Raw genomic sequence first — 17,934 nt, 5'->3', positions numbered from 1 at the left:
CTCTAGACACAGGGAGGTGACACTGTACCAGTGCAGGGCACATCTGGGGACAGCGAGATGACACTGTACGGGTGCAGGGACACACCTAGACACAGCGAGGTGACACTGATCCGGTCCAGGGCACATCTGGGGACAGCGAGGTGACACTGTACCGGTTTGGTGACACATCTGGGGACGGTGAGGCAGCACTGAGGTGGTGCGGCGGCACATCTGGGCACGGGGAGGTGGCAGCGAGGTGGTTCAGGGGCACACCTAGACATAGGAAGGTGACACTGTACCGGTGCAGGGGCACACCTAGACATAGGAAGGTGACACTGTACCGGTGCAGGGCACATCTGGGCACGGTGAGGCGGCACCGAGGTGATGCGGTGACACATCTGGGCACGGGGAGGTGGCACCGAGCCGGTTCGGGGGCCCGTGCGGGCGCGGGTCGCGGCGGGTGTCCGTGCGGGGAGGTGACCGTCCGGCGGAGGTGACCGCGCCGCTCCCGGCAGTGCGCATGATACTGCGGCGCAGGGGCCCCGTGCGCGCCAACCCACCTTGAACCGGCCCGGGCCGCGGCGGCGGCCAATCACCGCCCACTCCGCCGGGGCGCGGCCAATGGGCGGCGGGCGGGGGCGGTGCCGAGCCGCTAAAGGGCGCAGGCTAGGCTGCACCGCGCGGCGGAGCGCAGGTGCGGCGCGGCGCGGGGATGGGCGCGGGCATGGGCGCAGCGGCGGGCGGCCGGCCCTGAGCCGCCCCTCCGGCCCCGCCAGCCCCGCCGAGCCCTGCCCGGCCACGGCCAGCCCGGCCCGGCCCCGCCCCGCCCCGGCCGGGCCGCCCGGCGGGCGGAAGATGCTGCGCACCGGGGGCCGGTAGTACTATGATTTGGTATGTGGCCGCTTTGGTAGCAAGTGTGCTCGGCGCCCGCGGGCTGCCCGTCCAAGGTGAGTGCGGCCGCGGGGTGTTTTCCGCCGGGGTGAGCCCGGGAGGGCCGCGCCGGGGTTTGCGGGGCGGCGGCGGGGCCGCCTTTGCGTGTCCTCCCCCCCTTCTCCCGGTGTACCGGATGCGGCGGGGGGGATGCGCATGGACCGGGAGGGATGCGCGCACCGGGGGGGGCATCACGTCCCGGGGAGAGGGTACCGGGAAAGGGCTGGGGAGGAGGGTAGGAGGGGGAACTGCGGCTGCGAAGGGGGTTTGCGGGGTTCGCGTCTTCCCCGCTGCCGGTGCGGGGACCGAGCGCTTCCCGCTGCGGCGGGGCGCTGGCGATTCCTTCATCCCCCGCTGCCGGGGGGAGCCGGGAGCGCCCGGCGCATCCTCCCTCCGCAGGCTCTCGGCGGGGCTGGCCGTGACCTCCCCGAGGGCAGCGGCTGCAGCTGGGGAAGTTCGGGAAGCCGCGCTGCCGGTGCGGCGGAGCCTCTGCCCAGGGGCTGGAAATTCCCTTTGGGAGAAGGCGAGCGGGTGCGGGTCCTGGCGGGGAGGGAGCACGGCCGGCTGAGTGTCCCCGTTGATCAGGGATGGGCAAGCTTTTCTCCGCATTCGGATTTTCTTCTCTCATCCTGAGGAAGCGCCTGCGGCAGCTCCGGGGGGTGCGGGCAGCGTTTGCCCTTCCCTGCAAGGGTAGCCCGGCTGGGCAAGGAGAAATGCAGGAGGGATTCGTCGCCTTCCCCTGCAGCGCCCCGGCTGCGGGTTTGGGGGTGACTTTGCTCCCACCCCCCCGCCCAGGAGAGGCTGCCCTCCTTCTCCCCCCACTGCAGCCTGGCTGCTGTGCTGTGGGAAACTGAGGCACAGGGTTGTCCAAGGTCAGGACGGAGACGGCGGCAAGGAATAACCCTGATTTTCCTGCTCTAGCTTCTTTCCCTTCAGCTGCCAGCCCCCTCCCACCCCTCCGAGCCATCCCTGCAGGTACAGGGGAGCTCCCTGCCGCTGGTGCAGCACCGTCCCCCATCTCTGCCGCTGGTTCCTCACGGGGCACACGGTTTTCCCTGCGTCCCGGTGGTCCTTTCCCGGGATGAGACCCTGGAGCCGTGCCCTGGGTGTCACCCACCCTGCCCATGGGGATGCGGTGGCTGCCGGCAGCAAGGGATGCCTGGCTGGGAGCCGCCACCACTCCCCTCCCCGTGCTGAGGGGGACGCTGCCTCGGGGGGCACGGGTGGGCTGGGAGGGGGCACCTGCCGGGTGCTGCAGCCCCCCCAGTTCACAGCGCTCCCTGAGCCCACTGGGTCACATCTCGTCCCTTGTCCTCCTCGCCTGGCAGGCGGCTCCTGGAGGCAGGGGGGTGTGTGTCAGGACAGGGCTGTCCTTTTGGGGGGGTTCACGATGGGGCTGCCCCATTTGGGGGTACGTAGCCCCTCTCACCGAGCCGTGGCCGGCAGCTGCCAGGCTGAACTGCGTGCTGCAGTGTGGCGAGGCAGTGTTTGCAGCAGCTGCTTGTACAGGGATGCTCCGCCGGGGAGAGGAGCAGAGCAGCGCGTTCGGCACCTGGGAACTTGGAAATACCCTGGAGCCGCGGGGATGGAGCTCCGGAACTGGTGCCGGGGGGGAGTGGGTGCCGGGAAGCCCCGGCACGGGGGTGCTGTGCGTGTGGAGCAGCGTGTACGTGATGAATGAGCGTGCCGTGAGTAATGCGGGGGTGGCTGCCGGGGGAGGGGGTGCTGCGGGCCAGCGCGGCCCCCGCAGGGGCAGGGAGCCCACGGCACTCGCCCCAGCTGCTGCAGCCCTTTGGTCCCAGCACTGTCCCGTCCTCATGGGGAGCTGTCACCTGCATTGCTTGGGGACAGGAGGAGAGCTGGGGCTCACCGTGTACCGGTGCCCTCGCTGGGGCTTTTCCTCTTGCCATGGCCTTCCTCCCACACCACTTCCTCCTTGCCAGCGGTGCTGGCCCTGGGCAGCCTTCTTGCCTGGCTCTCCAAGGGCTTTCCAGGCGTTAATCGGCTCAGAGAGGGAAGGAGGGTGCGTTATCCCCTCTTATGGCATGGGGGAGGAGAGCCAGGACGTGACCGCGCCAGGAGTGGGTGTCAGAGGAAGGATCCGGCCTCCTGGCATTCCCAGCAGTGCCGTCACACCGAGGGGCTTTTCCTCCCTCTCCCACGAGCGTGACGCTGTGGCAGCACACACACAGTGCCTGGGGATGCTGGTGGATCGGGCAGGAGGGTTTGCAGAGCGAGGATTCGGCTCTGGGGAGGAGGCTCCCTGGGCACCGCGGCAGGAGATGCTCCTCTCGCTGACCTTGGCCGTTGGAGGGGCTCGGGGTGGCAGTGCCAACCCTCCATCCCTGCTCGCTCGCCGTGCACAGCTCTTGGGTTTTGCCTCTTTGGCCGTGGAGGAGTCTGGACCGGGAGCCGCTGGATTTGGCACGTGTGGCTTTGGCCCCGCTGTCTTCTGGCAAGGGGATGGTTTGGCACCGGGAACAGCCAAGGGCGTTGGCCGGGCTCCCATTTCCATCATTCCCTGGAGGTTTTCTGCTCCTCTGGACCTGTTGGATGGGAGTACACAGGGCAGGGAGGGACGTGAGCGGCTCGATGGATGACTTGGCTTGCCGGCGGGTCTTTGTGGTGATGCTTTGCCGGCTCAGTTGCCTTTTGGCTTGGAAGATGCAGCTTTGCTGGTGATGGGTGAGCCCTGCAAGTTCCTCTCCAGAGCTGTGGGAGGGTGGCACAGCTCCCGTTCACCTCTGGTCCTCTGTCTTGGAGGTCATGCCTTCACATGGATGAGAAGCCCTGCAGATGGGCCAGCAGTGGGTCCAACCCCGTGCCGTGCCGATGGAGGAGTGCTTCCCTCTCCCTTTCCCTGCAGGAGGAATCTCCCAGGCTGGGAGCCCTGAGCGACCAGCTGGCCTTTGGAAAAACAACTCGCTTCCTCCCGCTCCTCCGTGGAGAGGCTGGCGTTGGTGGGAGGGCTGCCTGAGCCAGGAACAGCGTGATTCAGGAGCTGCTGGCGGGCAGCTCGGAGCGCTGCCTGCATCCCAGTTTCCTGCTGGAGGGCTGGGAATGCATCGGGATGGTACCCACTGCTCCACGGGGAGGGTGGTGCCAGCCTGCATGGGGGTATTGGGGTGATGTGGGGCTGGACTGGGGGCACAGCACCCTGGCAGTGCTCTCCAGCTGCCAGAGGTCTCTTCTGGGATGGGTTTGGTGCTCCAGCTCCCACCACAGCTGCTTGTTTGTCCCTGTGGTGCGTGGAGGGAGCTCACGGGGAGTGCACAGGTAGCTGCTGGTCGTTGCTGGGAGATGATGCCTCCCACGAGGCAGCTGCCAACACCGGATGCTCAATGCCGGGCTGGTGGTGATTGGAGGGAGGGGGCACAAGGGACCCCCAGGTAGGAGTAAGGTGACCTCAGGGAAGTAATTTTCCTTCCTGCTCCATCTCCGTGCCTCTCAGAGCACCAAACTGTGCTCCCATGTGCTCACTGAGCTGCTGCCCAGCCAGGCACATTCCCACCTGTGCCATTCCAGGGAGCAAGGACCCACTGTGGGGCTGCTGTGGGGCAGCATCCCATGCCTGCATTCCCCTTGGGATGCCAGGGCAGCTGCCTGCCTGCCTGAGGAGGGGGGTGATAGTCCCACAGGACACCCCTTGTGCCCAGGAATGGGGTTCTGAGTCCCCATCTCGCTGGGAATGGGGCACCAAGCCACCCCTCAGAGCTGCTAATCCTTCTCCTCCCTGGCCCCGTGTGACCTTGAGGCATGTCACTTGACCTGCGCATCGCCCTCCATCCATCTGGAAAATCGGGTTTAAAACGCAGGAATCGCACTGAAAGCCCAGATGCTGCTTTCCAGCTGGGGGAGGGGGCGAGGGCTGCGCTCCCAGCCCCAGGGCTTCCCCCACCAGGGGACAGGCAGGTGCTTTTGGGGGGCTCTGGATACCCCAAGATAGGGGCTGGGTTTGTAATAGGGGGGTGCAACCCCTACTGGGATATTTAGGGGCTACAGAGGTGGGGGACAGGCAAACTCCCAGCACCCCACACCCTGCCAGGGTCCCTGCAGCACGTTGTCCCTGTCCCCCACCCTGGGCTGCAGTCTCCTCTGTCTTCATTTCATGGCGATGGCTGCCTGCTCTCCTTCCCTGCTGGCCTCCATATGCCACGCTGGTGGCCTTGTCCTCAGAGATCCCTGCCATATCCTGCCTCCACCGATGGGAGCGGGATGTGTCAGAGCACATCTCGTCTCTGCTCACCAGGGAGGAGAGGTCCACAGGCTCGGGGCCTTGTGCCTGCTCCCTCAGCCGTCCCCATGGGGGCACTGGGGTGGGGATAGTGCCAGGGGTGTGGGGCAGCACTGGAAATGGATAGTGGTGCCTCTGTTAGCAGGCTGCAAGGTGATGGTGAGTCAGGACAGGATGCCCTCTCTGCCCTAGAGCATTGGTGTCCACTATGCCAGGAGGGGAAGCTTTCCCAGGTGTTAATTCCTTTGGAAACCTCTCTGAAAGCACCTGCAGGAAGAGTCCTGCTTCAGCAAGCACAGCAGAGATTCTGGATGCCTTCAGCTTCACCGAATCCTGTGGCACCTTCCACCTGTGCCCTTGGGATGGGAGGAACTGCACGCCCAGATCCAGGTGAGGGTCTCCCCCTGCTTGGCATCGCCGTCCTGGGGAGCCCCGCGGTGGCACCGTCTCGGTGGCGGCAGCCTTCCCTCCTCTCCCTTTGGGATGCTGTTCAACTCCACCTCCGCATCTTGTATTCTTGCCTCCTGGCACGCGGCGTGCTTTTATTTTTCCTGGATCTGCCTGGATGACGAAGCCTGTTGATTACTTGTTTTTCTTTACGAGGCATCCCCCAGCTTCACGTGAGCTCCTGCACCGAGGCGGATTTGGGGTTCGCCTCGGTGCTGCCGTTCCCTGATGTTGACCCTGTTTCCAAACCGCAGATTCAGCCTTGAAACCTCTCTGAACTTGGCTGGGAAAATCAAGTGGGTTTAAAAATACCCCGTCTATTTGTGCTCTGTTTCTTCTGGCGTCTGCGGGTTGTTTTCAAGCGTTTCCCTACAAATGTGGGGGTGAGAAAACACTTTGAATCGAGAGCTGCAGTCTCCATTGCTCGCTTTCTTCATGGTCTGGACTTGGAAGGAAAACTTGGTCAGGGTTGGGACCCCGCAGGGTTGGTGGGTTGGGAAGTTGAGGAGACCCCAGGAGGGTTTGTGAGACATCTCCCCATTGCCTTGCTGGCGTTCTGGAAGTGGGGACAGGAGGGCACGGGGCCGGTAGCGGGGCGGGTGGCAGCTGGGCAGAGCCGGGGGCCGTTCCCCGCCGTGGCTGCCAGTCGGCCGTGCGCTGGGGAGGTGATGCTCAGCCGTGCGTGCAATTCCCCACCGGCCCCGCGATCAGACACCGGCGCTGTGAGCTGCCGGGGATGACCTATTTTCCTGCGCCCGGGCAGCCCTGGCCAGGCGTGGGTCCGGCGGAGCGGCTGGCTCGTCCCCTCCCCGGGGACGTCACCCACTGCTCTGCCAGGGAGCCAGCCAGGGCATCCTGATGTAGTGTGACTCCCTGGCGCCCGTCCCCAGGGTGTCTGGGTGGCCTCTTGGGCAGCGGGCTTGCTCCAGCTGGGCAAACATTGGCATTCCAGGCTCCAGTTGGTGGAGAGGTGCTGGAAACCAAGATTCCAGCTTGGTAGCCCAGGAGCTGGAGCGCTGGGGCAGGTGGGGGGCTTGGGAAAGGGGTTTGGGTGCTACCGCTTCCATCTTCTCCTGCTGGTGGGGAGAGGATGTCACTTTGAAGGTGATGAAGTGCCGGGGACCTGCTCGCTCTGGCAAGGCGGCTGGGGAAGCGCGTCCTTGGATGCTCTTGAGCAGCATGTGACAGCTCTGTCCCCGATCGGCGCAGCAGGACCATGGACAGGGAGGGGGGCTCATCCAGCCCTGCAGCGCAGCCCCCCTCACCCTCTCGGATGGAGGGGTCAGGACGGGTTCTCACAGCTCAGCGCCGGGGTGGCAGGGGAGGGCTGGTACCGTCCCTGCTGACAGGGTGCGAACGGGAGCTCATCGGCGATGCAGCGCTAACGAGGGATGGAAAGGTGCAAGAGTGTTGTCGAGGCGGTGCAAAGCGTGTGCGGGGGTGTGCGTGCACACCGCACGTGTGTGCTCAGCCGTTCCCCCCGCCCCGCTGGGGTCCGGGCGGATCCGTGGCCCTGCAGGACCCCCGAGCGGGGCCGGGTGCCTGCAGTGGGTGTGCAATGCAGCATCTGCTCCTTGCAGATGCCTCGCAGCTCTGCACCCCCAGCCCGCTGCCACCAGCCAGCCCTCCCAGTTAAAGAGCCACCCGTGCCCGGTTTGCTGGTGGCGCGGGAGCTTGGTGACCATCAGCGGTGACCTTCTGCAGGGACACACCTTGTGCGTGCCGTGTGCGAGCCGCGGCCGGCTCTGCCCGCTGCCCTTCCCGCGGGGACACTCGGCTGGTGGGCCCGTGGGGTGGCACATCACGGGCCTCTCGCCGGTACGCGCTTGTGCCAGAGCCAAAAATAGCCGGTGATGCTCGGTGATGCTCGGCTCCCGCGGCGGGAAGCGGTGATGTCACTCGCCGCCAATCACCGGCGGCCCCGAGGAGCAGCGCGGAGGAGTGGGAACGTGCTTCCCCGAGCATCCCTCCCCGAGCAACCCCCCCGGAACAGCCAGCGGCCGCGTGTGCCAGGAAAACGGGGCCCTTTCCATGATGGGAAGGGCGATGTGGGTCTAAACCTAGTTTTGGGGACCCCCCGTTTGGCTTCCTCCCAGCCCTGGGTTTCCCTGTCTCTCCCTCTCTGAACGCCGTGCTGAGGATGCAGCTTTGCTGCTGCTGGCAGAGCGGGATGACGCCAGGCTGCAGCGAGCAGGGCGGCACAGCCGGGGTGGAGCAGCCTCGGAGCTGAGACCAAAGTCCCCTGTAATTAGCCAGCTGGGAGGAGCAGGGTGACAGACCCGACCCGCAGGTCGCAGACGGGTTTCAGGCTTGGGGCTCTTGGGGATGCCTGAGGACATGTGGGCTTGGCTGGGGCATGGTGGCTCCGGGGGCCCAGCCCACCCTGGCAGCGGCGGGAGAGCTGGGTCCAAGGGCTGGCACAGCAGAGCTGTGCCCAGGGGTCCGTGCATGCTCAGTCCTCCCCGCTGGAGGATGCAGGGGCACAAGCTAAAAGCAGCCTTTTCCCTGCCACAAGGATATAGGGTAGCCCGGATGGTGCTGCTCTGTGGGGAGCAGTGCTAGGCATGCTCCATGCTCTTCTACTGAGAGCAGGGGTCCCCAAAACCCCTGTGTGGTCACTGGGCATCACCCTTGCCCTGGTGCAGAGGTTGGGAAGCTGTCCTGGAACATTGGGGTGCTGATGGCCACTGTCCTGATTCCTGTGGTAGCTCAGGGGTGGCCTTGGAGCTGAGTGTAAGGGCTTGGGACCCTCTGTTGGTTTTGGGGCAAGGGTGAGCCATGAGCTGCCCTTGCTGGAGACATCCTATGGGCATCCTGGTTCAATGCTGGGCACAGCAGTGGGATCAGCCACAGATTCTTCCTTCGCCCCCTCATAGGTGCCCTCGGCTCGAGGGAGGAGCCCGAGTTCGTGACCGCTCGCGCTGGCGAGAGCGTGATCCTGGGATGCGACGTGATCCACCCGCTGACGGGACAGCCCCCTCCCTATGTCGTGGAGTGGTTCAAGTTCGGCGTCCCCATCCCCATCTTCATCAAGTTTGGGTTTTACCCTCCCCATGTGGACCCAGAGTATGCCGGTGAGTCCCGGGGGCGCACGGGGACGAGGGGAGGGTGCTGGGTCCCGGCTGCAGCCCGGCCTGGGCCATGCAGCTCCGCTCCATCCGTTCTCTGTCACAAACCACGCGGGCTCTGCCTCTCGTTGCTCGCTTTCCACCCAGTTGGTTTTAATTAAGCAGCAGCGTTAGGAAGCCAGCTGGGCTGCGTGGGACGGGAGCAAGCGAGGCAGAGAAACCCAGGGTGATGCGTGGTGGCGGTGGCTGCTGCTGCTGCTGCTGCTGCTGCACCCCAGAGCAGCTGTGAGCCCAGGGAGGGGTGCTGGGGGGACACTGGGGATGAAGCCAGGGCCACGTGCTGGGCGGAGGTGACAGGTTGGAGCTGCAGAACTCATGTGGCTGCTTGCCAATGTGCTGCCTGTGACACGTGGCCGGTGTCCTCTGGTGGGATCTGTGAGCTGGAAACCAGCCCTGAGAAGGTTGGTGTGGCAGGACAGACACATTGTGGTATCTCTTTCCCTGTCCTGGGAATCTTCCCTTAGTCTTAGGGGACTCTCTGCCCAAATTGGTCTCTAAGAAATGCAGCAGCAGGGAAGATGCACCAGCTGAGCCCTGCCAAACTCAGCTCAGCAATGAGCGATCCCACAGCCCAGTGGCCACTGCACCAGGGTGGAGCTTTAGGCTGCTCTGCTCCTGACCCAGTTTTTGGGGCTGTGCACAGGGTCAGCTCAGGGCTGCCCTGCTTTCTGGGAGTCTCCCAGGCGGGGCAGAGCTCTGGGGCACGCCCCTGTGCCGGCTGTGCCGCCGCCAGCCCCCGGCTGGGAGCAGAAGGCCGGTGTCGCTGCAGGCAGACATTGCTCCAGGCACCTTGCCTGGCCCTGGCAGCTTGGCTCTGCTGTCCCCAGATGGGCGAGTGTGTCACTGGCCTGGCACCACTGACCTGGGCCACCGGCTGGAACCACACCGTGGGGACCAGCCAGCCCCACACCGGGACAGTGCCCACACAGGGATGGGGTGTCCCCTGTGGTGATGTTCTGGGGGGCTGCTCTGGGGCCAGGATGGGGGATGTCCCCTGCAATGGTGCTCTGGGGGCTGCTCTGGTGTGGGGATAGGATGTCCCCTGTGGCCGTGCTCTGGGGGCTGCACCAGTTTGGCGTGGTTTGTTCCTTCAGTGATGTTCTGGGAGCTGCTCCAGTTTGGGATGGGGTGTCCCCTGCAGTGATGCTCTGGGGGCTGCAGCAGTTTGGGATGGGGTTTTCCTTGCAGTGATACCCTGCAAGCTGCAGCAGTTTGGGATGGGGTGTCCCCTGCAGTGATGCCCTGGGAGCTGCAGCAGTTTGGGATAGGGTTTCCCTTGCAGTGATGCCCTGGGAGCTGCACCAGTTTGGGATGGGGTTTCCCTTGCAGTGATGCTCTGGGGGCTGCAGCAGTTTGGGATGGGGTTTTCCTTGCAGTGATACCCTGCAAGCTGCAGCAGTTTGGGATGGGGTGTCCCCTGCAGTGATGCCCTGGGAGCTGCAGCAGTTTGGGATAGGGTTTCCCTTGCAGTGATGCCCTGGGAGCTGCACCAGTTTGGGATGGGGTTTCCCTTGCAGTGATGCTCTGGGGGCTGCAGCAGTTTGGGATGGGGTTTTCCTTGCAGTGATACCCTGCAAGCTGCAGCAGTTTGGGATGGGGTGTCCCCTGCAGTGATGCCCTGGGAGCTGTAGCAGTTTGGGATGGGGTGTCCCCTGCAGTGATGCTCTGGGGGCTGCTCTGGTGTTGGGGACACGGTGCCAATGCTGTGCTCTCCCACAGGCCGGGCCAGCCTGCACGACAAAGCCTCCCTGCGCATTGAGCAGGTGCGCTCTGAGGACCAGGGCTGGTACGAGTGCAAAGTGCTCATGCTGGACCAGCAGTACGACACCTTCCACAACGGCAGCTGGGTCCACCTCACGGTCAATGGTGAGCGGGGCGGGGGCTGCGGCATCCCTGCGGTGCCAAAATGGGATTTCTGGGGGATGCTGGGCCTCCATGGCATCTTCTGTGCCTGGCAGACACGCCAGCCTGAAGCCATCCAGGCTGGCTGATCCGGCCAGGGTGTGACTTCAAAAGGGACAAAGCTTTATTAGGGATTCCTCAGTTTAATTACACAGAGCTTGTTTAAAGGAGAGACATCAAGAACCGGGGCTGGGAATGAATCTCCTCTCAACAAACAGATCAGAAAATCAAATCTTTGTTTTCTTGAAATTCAGATTTACTCAAATTACTTTTTCATTTTATTAAGGCTGTATATTAAACTAATTAACAAATTGTCATTCTCTGCATCAGGAGAGAGATCTTTATTTTTAGCCCAGCAGCAGGGCTGTGCCTCTCCTGCTGCAGTGGGGTGGCTGGAGAGATGTGGCCACTGGCAGCTCCTCGCTGGTCTTGCCTTGACCTTGTGCAATTAATTTAACCTTTGGGGGGATAGCTGTGCTGTGGCACAGAGCAGAGCCACCTAATTGAGCCCAATTAGTGAGCAGGAGCTTTGCAAGCGGGGCTGTGCAGGCCACCAGCCCCATCCCTGCCTGCTGCCCTGCCTGCTGCTTCCTGCTTTCCCCCAACCTGCTAATGAGCTCCGAGGGCTTGGGAAGGAGGGCAAGAGGAGGAGGAAGGAGGAGGATGGTGGTGCCTGGCTCACCTCTGCCACGTGCACAGATCCTGCAAACTGCCTGGAAAATGGCCCCAGATGCCCTGTCCCTCCCCTTGGCAAAATGGGCCAGTTTTGGGGCTTTATGCAGCACGGGGCGTGCAGGGGCTTAATAACAATATAATAACCATAATCCTCCCAGCCCGAGGAATTGCTTTCAGGGTGAGGGCTGTGGCTTTCCCCCAGCGCATTACAATGCTTAATTTTCTTAGGGGGAAAATAAAAATCATTTGGGGAGAAACAAAATATAATTCCTTTTCTTTTTTTTTTTTTTTTTTCTCCCAAGCAGATTAAATTGCCAACCTGTCTTCTTCTAAAGTGGGCTTTAACAACCGCGGGTAATTAGGGGCGGGCTGTAATCCTGCCAGCCTCTTTCATCAGGAAGGAGCCTTTCGATCTGCACTGCGGTGTTTTCCCATGTTTTGACAATAGCGAGTTAATGTGCAGCGGGGTGGGGGGAGGAGAGGGGACAGGGTGCGACGTGGCACCTCTTGGTCGCTGTCCCCAGGGACACCCCTGTCCGTGCAGCCTTTGTGGCGGTCGCAGCCCTGCCGTGGGGATGTGCAGGGCATCCCCTGTGTGCAGGCAGCAGCGTCCCCTCTGTCCCCGTGTGCCCCCAGCCCCGGAGAGGCCACGGGTGACCCGGTGGTGTGGTGTGTCCCCAGCTCCCCCCACGTTCACGGAGACCCCGCCGCAGTACGTAGAGGCGAAGGAGGGCAGCAGCGTCACCCTGACCTGCATGGCGTTCGGGAACCCCAAGCCCATCGTCACCTGGCTCCGAGAGGGAGACCTTTTGGGTGCCAATGGCAAGTACCAGGTAGGTGGGGGTGGGCTGCCGTGGGGGCTCCTGGGCTGGCAGCTGGCAGGGACAGTATTGACGGGACCACGGTGGCGGCGGCTCCGCTGAGCCTGGAGCCAGCCGTGCTTTCTCAGCACTTCTCCTTGGTGAGATGCCCATTTTCCCCCACCCCATCCCTGCTGAGCAGCAGCCTGTAACGCTGCCAGCCCTTGGGTGCAGGCTGGAGACCCTCCGAGCTCTTGGGGCAGCCCTGCTCCTGCACCTGACCTGCTCCCTGCAGACCCAGCCCAGGGGTCAAGACCCTGGAGGTGTGGTGGTGGCTGCAGCCTGGGGTAGTGTCCCCCCTGGCAGGGCTGGGGCAGGGCAGGATTGAGCAGCGAGGATTTCCCCTCCTCCCCTCCCCTTCAGGACCCTTTTTGCATCCCAGAGGCTCCCAGGCAGAGATTCCCCCCTGAGCTGTAATTGGTAAATCAGGCATTGGAATCAGCACAGGCACTAATGAGAGTAATTAGGAATCATTTGTTACTAATTGAAATAGAAGGATGAGGCAGAATGAGGTGGGGGGGGAAGCCTGGCTGGGAGGCCTCCCCTGTGCATGGGGGTGCTGCTACCCCAAAGGTGACAGTCCCTTGTCCATCCTTCTGCTGTGTCCCCAGGGGAATCCATCCACTCCTCTTCCAGCTGAGAGGTGGCCCCACAGGGAGGACAGTGGCCAGGCTGGGGTCTCCCCTCATCCCCCAGCAATGGAGCAGGTCCTTGAGGGGGCAGGGAAGGCTCCTTGTGCAGCTCCAATGGTGCCGGGGTGCTTGGCAGGAGCGATTTGGAGCCTGCTGCCTGCCAGTCACTTCAGGGAGACGAATGTGCTGGGATGGTTATTTATTTATTTCATGATTTTTTTTTTTCCCTTCCCCTTGGCGTCGAGCAGCAAGGCGTGTGTTGGTTTATTAATATCCCACGTCTTGCAGAGCGGGGAAACCCGTCTCTCATCCGGCCCCGAGAGCGCCGGCAGCTCTGCCGTGGGAAGCAGGGAGGGCCTCCCCCATCCCCCTGGGGGTCCCTGCCCACGCTCCAGGGTCTTCCCTTGTTGCCAGGTGAGCGACGGGAGCCTCACGGTGCTCTCGGTCAGCCGGGAGGACAGAGGTGCCTACACCTGCCGGGCCTACAGCATCCAGGGCGAGGCTGTGCACACCACGCGCCTGCTCGTCCAAGGTGAGACCTTCCAGCTCCTCTGCATCCCCTGGGAAGCCAGGATGGGGGCATTCCACAGGTCCATGGTGTCACCTTTGGGCGACCCCCCAGGCCTCTGTGCCTGGCTGCCCCTGGCTCTGCATCCGGTTTGTAGGATGGAGGAATCTGCTTAATTGGGACGCGGTGGTGGCCGTGCTGATGAGCAGCCAGGCCCTGATGGCAGCTCGGTTTTGTTTGGGAAGCGGGGAAAAGATTGAGGCTGTCATGAAGCGCCTCGTCAGACAGCGGTGATGCATGACAGGCCTCCTGCTCCTTGCTCCCTCTCTTATTAAATAAATCTTTAATTAGGTCAGCAGCTACCGGCAGAGAGAGGAGCGCGGGGTGTCCTCTGCTCTGCTTTTGTGGCAGTGGTGAGCTGCTGGCTCCTGGCAGTCTGTTCCCCCTGGATTTTTCCTGTGGGTGATACTATCCTCCAGAAGTGCTGGGGATGAAGGGAGGTGTGTCCTTGTGTGCCCTGGGAGAAGCACCATGGGTGTGGATCCTCTCCTCAAAGCTGTAGAGATTAGGAAAGCACTGGGAATAACAGGGTCACTGGTCAGCCCAGAGATTAGGGAAAGGGCTGGGAATAACAGGGTCACTGTGGTTCTCAGTCAGCCCAGAGATTAGGGAAAAGGTTGGGAATAACAGGGTCACTGTGGTTCTCAGAGGATCGGGGCCAGCCCTGCCCCAGAGCCCTCCAGCAGCTCCCAGCCAAAATGCTGTGATGGAGCTGAACCTGAGCAACCTTTGTGGGGACACCTGTAGTGGTGGGAGTGACACCTTCCTCTTCCCCCCTCCAGGACCTCCCTTTATCGTTTCCCCTCCGGAGAACATCACAGTCAACATCTCCCAGGATGCTCTGTTCACCTGCCAGGCCGAGGCGTATCCCGGGAACCTCACCTACCTGTGGTACTGGGAGGAGGAGAACGTCTACTTCAAGAAGTGAGTTTATAGCTGGTGGGGCAGTGTGTTCTCCTCCTCCTGCTGCTCCTGGCTTGTGCTGGGAGCTGGGATTGTGCTGGGCTTTGCCTCTGGCTCCCCTCGTGATCCTCCTCTCCTCTTCTCCTGCAGTGACTTGAAGCTGAGGGTGCGGATCCTGATCGATGGGACGCTGATTATTTTCCGTGTCAAACCAGAGGATGCTGGAAAATACACCTGTATCCCCAGCAACAGCCTGGGCCGCTCGCCATCAGCCTCTGCCTACCTGACAGTGCAGTGTGAGTGTGGGGATGGGGCTGGCATTGATAACACCTGGCTCCCAGGCAGCCCCACAGGCTCTCTTGTCCTGGTGTGACTCTGGGAGAGTCAGGCTGATGTGACAGCAGCCTTTGGATGAACACGGAATCATCCTCAGCAAAAAAGCTTAAGAGCATCCCACGTGGGCGTGGGAGACAAGAAAGCAAATGGTCTGAGCAGCCTGAGTGACACTGCTCAGCTGGGACCGGCGTCCACCTTGGCTACAAGTGTTTTTTAATTAGGTGAGCGTGACTGTGTTCACAGGGGTCTTAGGTTGAGGGAAGAGATGAGGATTTGACTCCATGTTTCAGAAGGCTTGATTTATTATTTTATGATATATATTGCATTAAAACTATACTAAAAGAATAGAAGAAAGGATTTCCTCAGAAGGCTGGCTAAGAATAGAAAAAGAAGGAATGATAACAAAGGCTTGTGGCTCCGACTCTCTGTCCGAGCCAGCTGGGCTGTGATTGGCCATTAATTAGCAATAACTAACATGGGCTAATCAAAGATCTGCTTGTTACATTCCACAGCAGCAGATAGTCAATGTTTACATTTTGTTCCTGAGGCTTCTCAGCTTCTAAGGAGGAAAAATCCTAAAGAAAGGATTTTTCATAAAAGATGTCTGTAACAGGTGAGCATCATCCCATGGCGGCTGCCTCACCGTCCTCACCCTGCTGGCGTGAGGTGAGGGCTCTCAGTGCCGAGGTGTGGTTTTTTTGGTGTTCATTTTAGGGGTTATTCCTGTGTTGTGGCCGTTCTGCGAGCTCGGTGTGTCACATTCCTGGGGCGGTAAGCGATCTAAACAAGCGCAGGAGAAAGGGCTGCAGCAGGAGCGGCGCCTCCCACGCTCGCTCGCTCGCTCGTTCTGCAGGAATCCCCGGGCGGTAATGGGTAGTGTGCCACCGGCATCCTGTGGCATTCCCCTGTAATGGCCTCAATTGCCGCCGCTCCAATTGCAATATTGCTCTGCTCCGAAAGACTTCGGTGTTTTCATTTCATAATGAAAGACAGGCCTGAGCAAAGCGGGCTCTCAGCGAGGGTTTTCCAAGGCTGCCTTAGAGCTGCTGCTGCCTTTAGACCTGGTGCTGGTTAGTGGGGAGCCCAAGAGCCGGGCTGGCAGGTCCCTGTGGGGACGGATGAAGGGGCAGAGTGGGCAGGGGGATGGTGTGAGTAGTGCTGTGCCCAGGCACAGGCCTGATTTGGGGCTTGGATGTTCCCAGCTGGGTGGCTCTTGGGAAAGCCTGTGGCCTCAGGCCATTAAATCTGCCCTGCCTCTAATCCAGGGCCGCTTGTCAGGGCTGATAGCTGTTAAAAATAGCTCTAATGGCAGGGAGAACAGGCTCGGACAATCTGCTGCTCAGCCAGGCTTCAGCGCAGGGAAGGGTGCTCGGTTTTTGGTGCCACAAACCCTTTTCCTCCTGAGCAAACCTTGTCCACACCGGGGTGATACCTCTGGAGGGAGCTTCCCATCCTCTGAAAGCAGATGGGGACACAGCTCTGGGTCATTAGTGGGCTGGGCTGGCCCCTGGCCAGTGACCTAGTAGTGAAAGGCTCGATCCCATTACCCTCTCCCGCACTGCTGGAGTCCTTGATTACATTTCCTAAGAGGTGGAGTTAAGCAGAGGGGGGTAAAGCTGCTCCATATGTGGCACTGGGCAATCTGGGTTATGGTGCCACTGCCGGGGGCGAGCGGTTTTGGGGAGTGGTTGGGGTGACCTGCTGGGAGCAGAGCCCCCAAACTCTGCTGGTTTTGCCCCAAGAAAGCAATAATCTTCCATCTTCCACATCTTCCATGCCTTCCTGTTAAGCACCTTAATGTTTACCCTCCCAATTTGCATCAGCAGTGCAGGGATGCTGCACCCCAAAACTCCCACATTTATCCCTTAATGCAGCATAAGCCCCATCAGGATTTTCCCATAACCTCGTGCTGCCGGTGTCTAGACGAGATTGTAGAAATACTCACTCTTCTTATTAAAAATAACATTTTTTTAAAAAGCTTCTTATTAAAGAAAGTCTAGATTCTCTTCAACCCACTCGCACTTAATTAAAAAGCTCTTAGAAGTGCTGTTAATGACACATTCTAGACTGGAGGATTGCGAGACACCTCTCTGCGTGGGTGGTGCAGTGTGGAGGGGGGGTTAGATATGTATTTTAAGGTTTTTGCATCTTGGAAAGGGTGAGGTGGCTGCTCTTCAACATGACCCAGCCTCAGTGAGGCATGAGTATAAGCAGATACGGGAGGTAAAGGACTTGTGGCAGCCTGGACACAGATCCCTTTTCCTATCTGTGTGTGTTTTAAGGCTTGGCAGCTGAAATAGGTTTGATTGCTTATATGTAAAACCAGGCTGTGCTGTGTGTTCGTCACACCTGGCACATGTTGTGCTGTAATGGAGCAGCAGGATGCAAGTTGGTGTGGAATTGGGAGCAGGCATATCTCCCATTTCTTCTTAAATGCAATCTTAATGAGCCCCAGGTAGGAACACCCCGGACATGAGCAAAGCCTCCCAGAAATACCAGGTATTCCAGAGGATTTGTGTGTAGCAAGCCTGGCTTAACAACCTGTGGGAGCCAGGGTGGTGCTGGGTTTGGAATTCATTACAGAAGTGAGGCAGATCCTCTGAAGCCAGGCTGGGAGGAGAGAAGGGCTCTCTCCCCGTGCTGATGTGGTGCTGCTGCCCTCCCAGATCCTGCCCGTGTGGTGAACATGCCCCCCATCATCTACGTTCCCATCGGGATCCACGGGTACATCCGCTGCCCCGTGGAGGCAGAGCCACCGGTCACGCTGGTCAAGTGGAACAAGGACGGGCGTCCCCTGCGAATCGAGAAGGTACCAGAGCCCCCAGGGAGCAGGGGACAGGGGGGCACAGAGGGCTCGGATCCTCATGTCCTCAGCAAACACCAGTGAGCACCGCCAGGCACCCTGTGGGTCCCTTTCTGTCGGGAGAGAAGAATCTCGTGGATGGGATGTGACACTGCTTTTCCTTATCAGCTGTGGGCAGAGTTAATTCCAGTATTCCAATTCTTGTATGGAGCCCACAGTGCCTGTGGACATTCTGTGTCTCCCACACCTGATGCCTTCTTCCCCCTAAAGTCACCTCCCGATGGCCCTGCTTTATTTTTCCAATGGCAACTGGTGGTTAAAAGACCCTTTTAACAAATCTACATCTTCCCCTAATCATGGTTTGATAGTCTGAGCAAGGATATTAGCCATTAAATATTTAAAGAAAACGCTCAATATTTTAAAGTTTTTGCTTAAATATTAACGATTTGAAGTTTTAATTCCATTTAAAGTTGTTGCTGCTGTGGCCTCCTGGTCCTTGGTGCCCTCAGCTCTCCAGGTAGAGATGTCTTGCTGACT

At 60.7% G+C, this 17,934-nt stretch overlaps 1 protein-coding gene across 13 annotated transcripts in view; it reads left to right on the top strand.

Annotated features, from left to right (window-relative positions):
- Positions 1 to 662: 662 nt before the first annotated feature.
- The window catches only part of IGSF9B (immunoglobulin superfamily member 9B), a 45,326-nt gene continuing 28,054 nt past the window's right edge, over positions 663 to 17,934 (top strand). For 5 of the 13 annotated variants that reach the window (XM_077189866.1, XM_077189865.1, XM_077189863.1 and 2 more), the window contains exons 1-8: positions 5,248 to 5,533; positions 8,467 to 8,664; positions 10,438 to 10,584; positions 11,977 to 12,128; positions 13,202 to 13,319; positions 14,138 to 14,279; positions 14,409 to 14,554; positions 17,261 to 17,403. In XM_077189866.1, coding sequence (XP_077045981.1) covers positions 5,263 to 5,533; positions 8,467 to 8,664; positions 10,438 to 10,584; positions 11,977 to 12,128; positions 13,202 to 13,319; positions 14,138 to 14,279; positions 14,409 to 14,554; positions 17,261 to 17,403 — 1,317 coding nt within the window. In that variant the 5' untranslated portion in view covers positions 5,248 to 5,262. Of the gene's footprint in view, positions 927 to 5,247; positions 5,534 to 8,466; positions 8,665 to 10,437; positions 10,585 to 11,976; positions 12,129 to 13,201; positions 13,320 to 14,137; positions 14,280 to 14,408; positions 14,555 to 17,260; positions 17,404 to 17,934 lie in introns of those variants that run through there. The other 8 variants (XM_077189868.1, XM_077189867.1, XM_077189871.1 and 5 more) reach the window with 2 other exon arrangements.

The sequence above is a fragment of the Agelaius phoeniceus genome, chromosome 23 (genome assembly GCF_051311805.1).
Source record: "Agelaius phoeniceus isolate bAgePho1 chromosome 23, bAgePho1.hap1, whole genome shotgun sequence".
In the NCBI taxonomy this organism is placed as follows: Eukaryota; Metazoa; Chordata; class Aves; order Passeriformes; family Icteridae; genus Agelaius; species Agelaius phoeniceus.
Note: the sequence above shows the minus strand (reverse complement) of the source record. Positions and strands in the feature narration are given on the sequence as shown.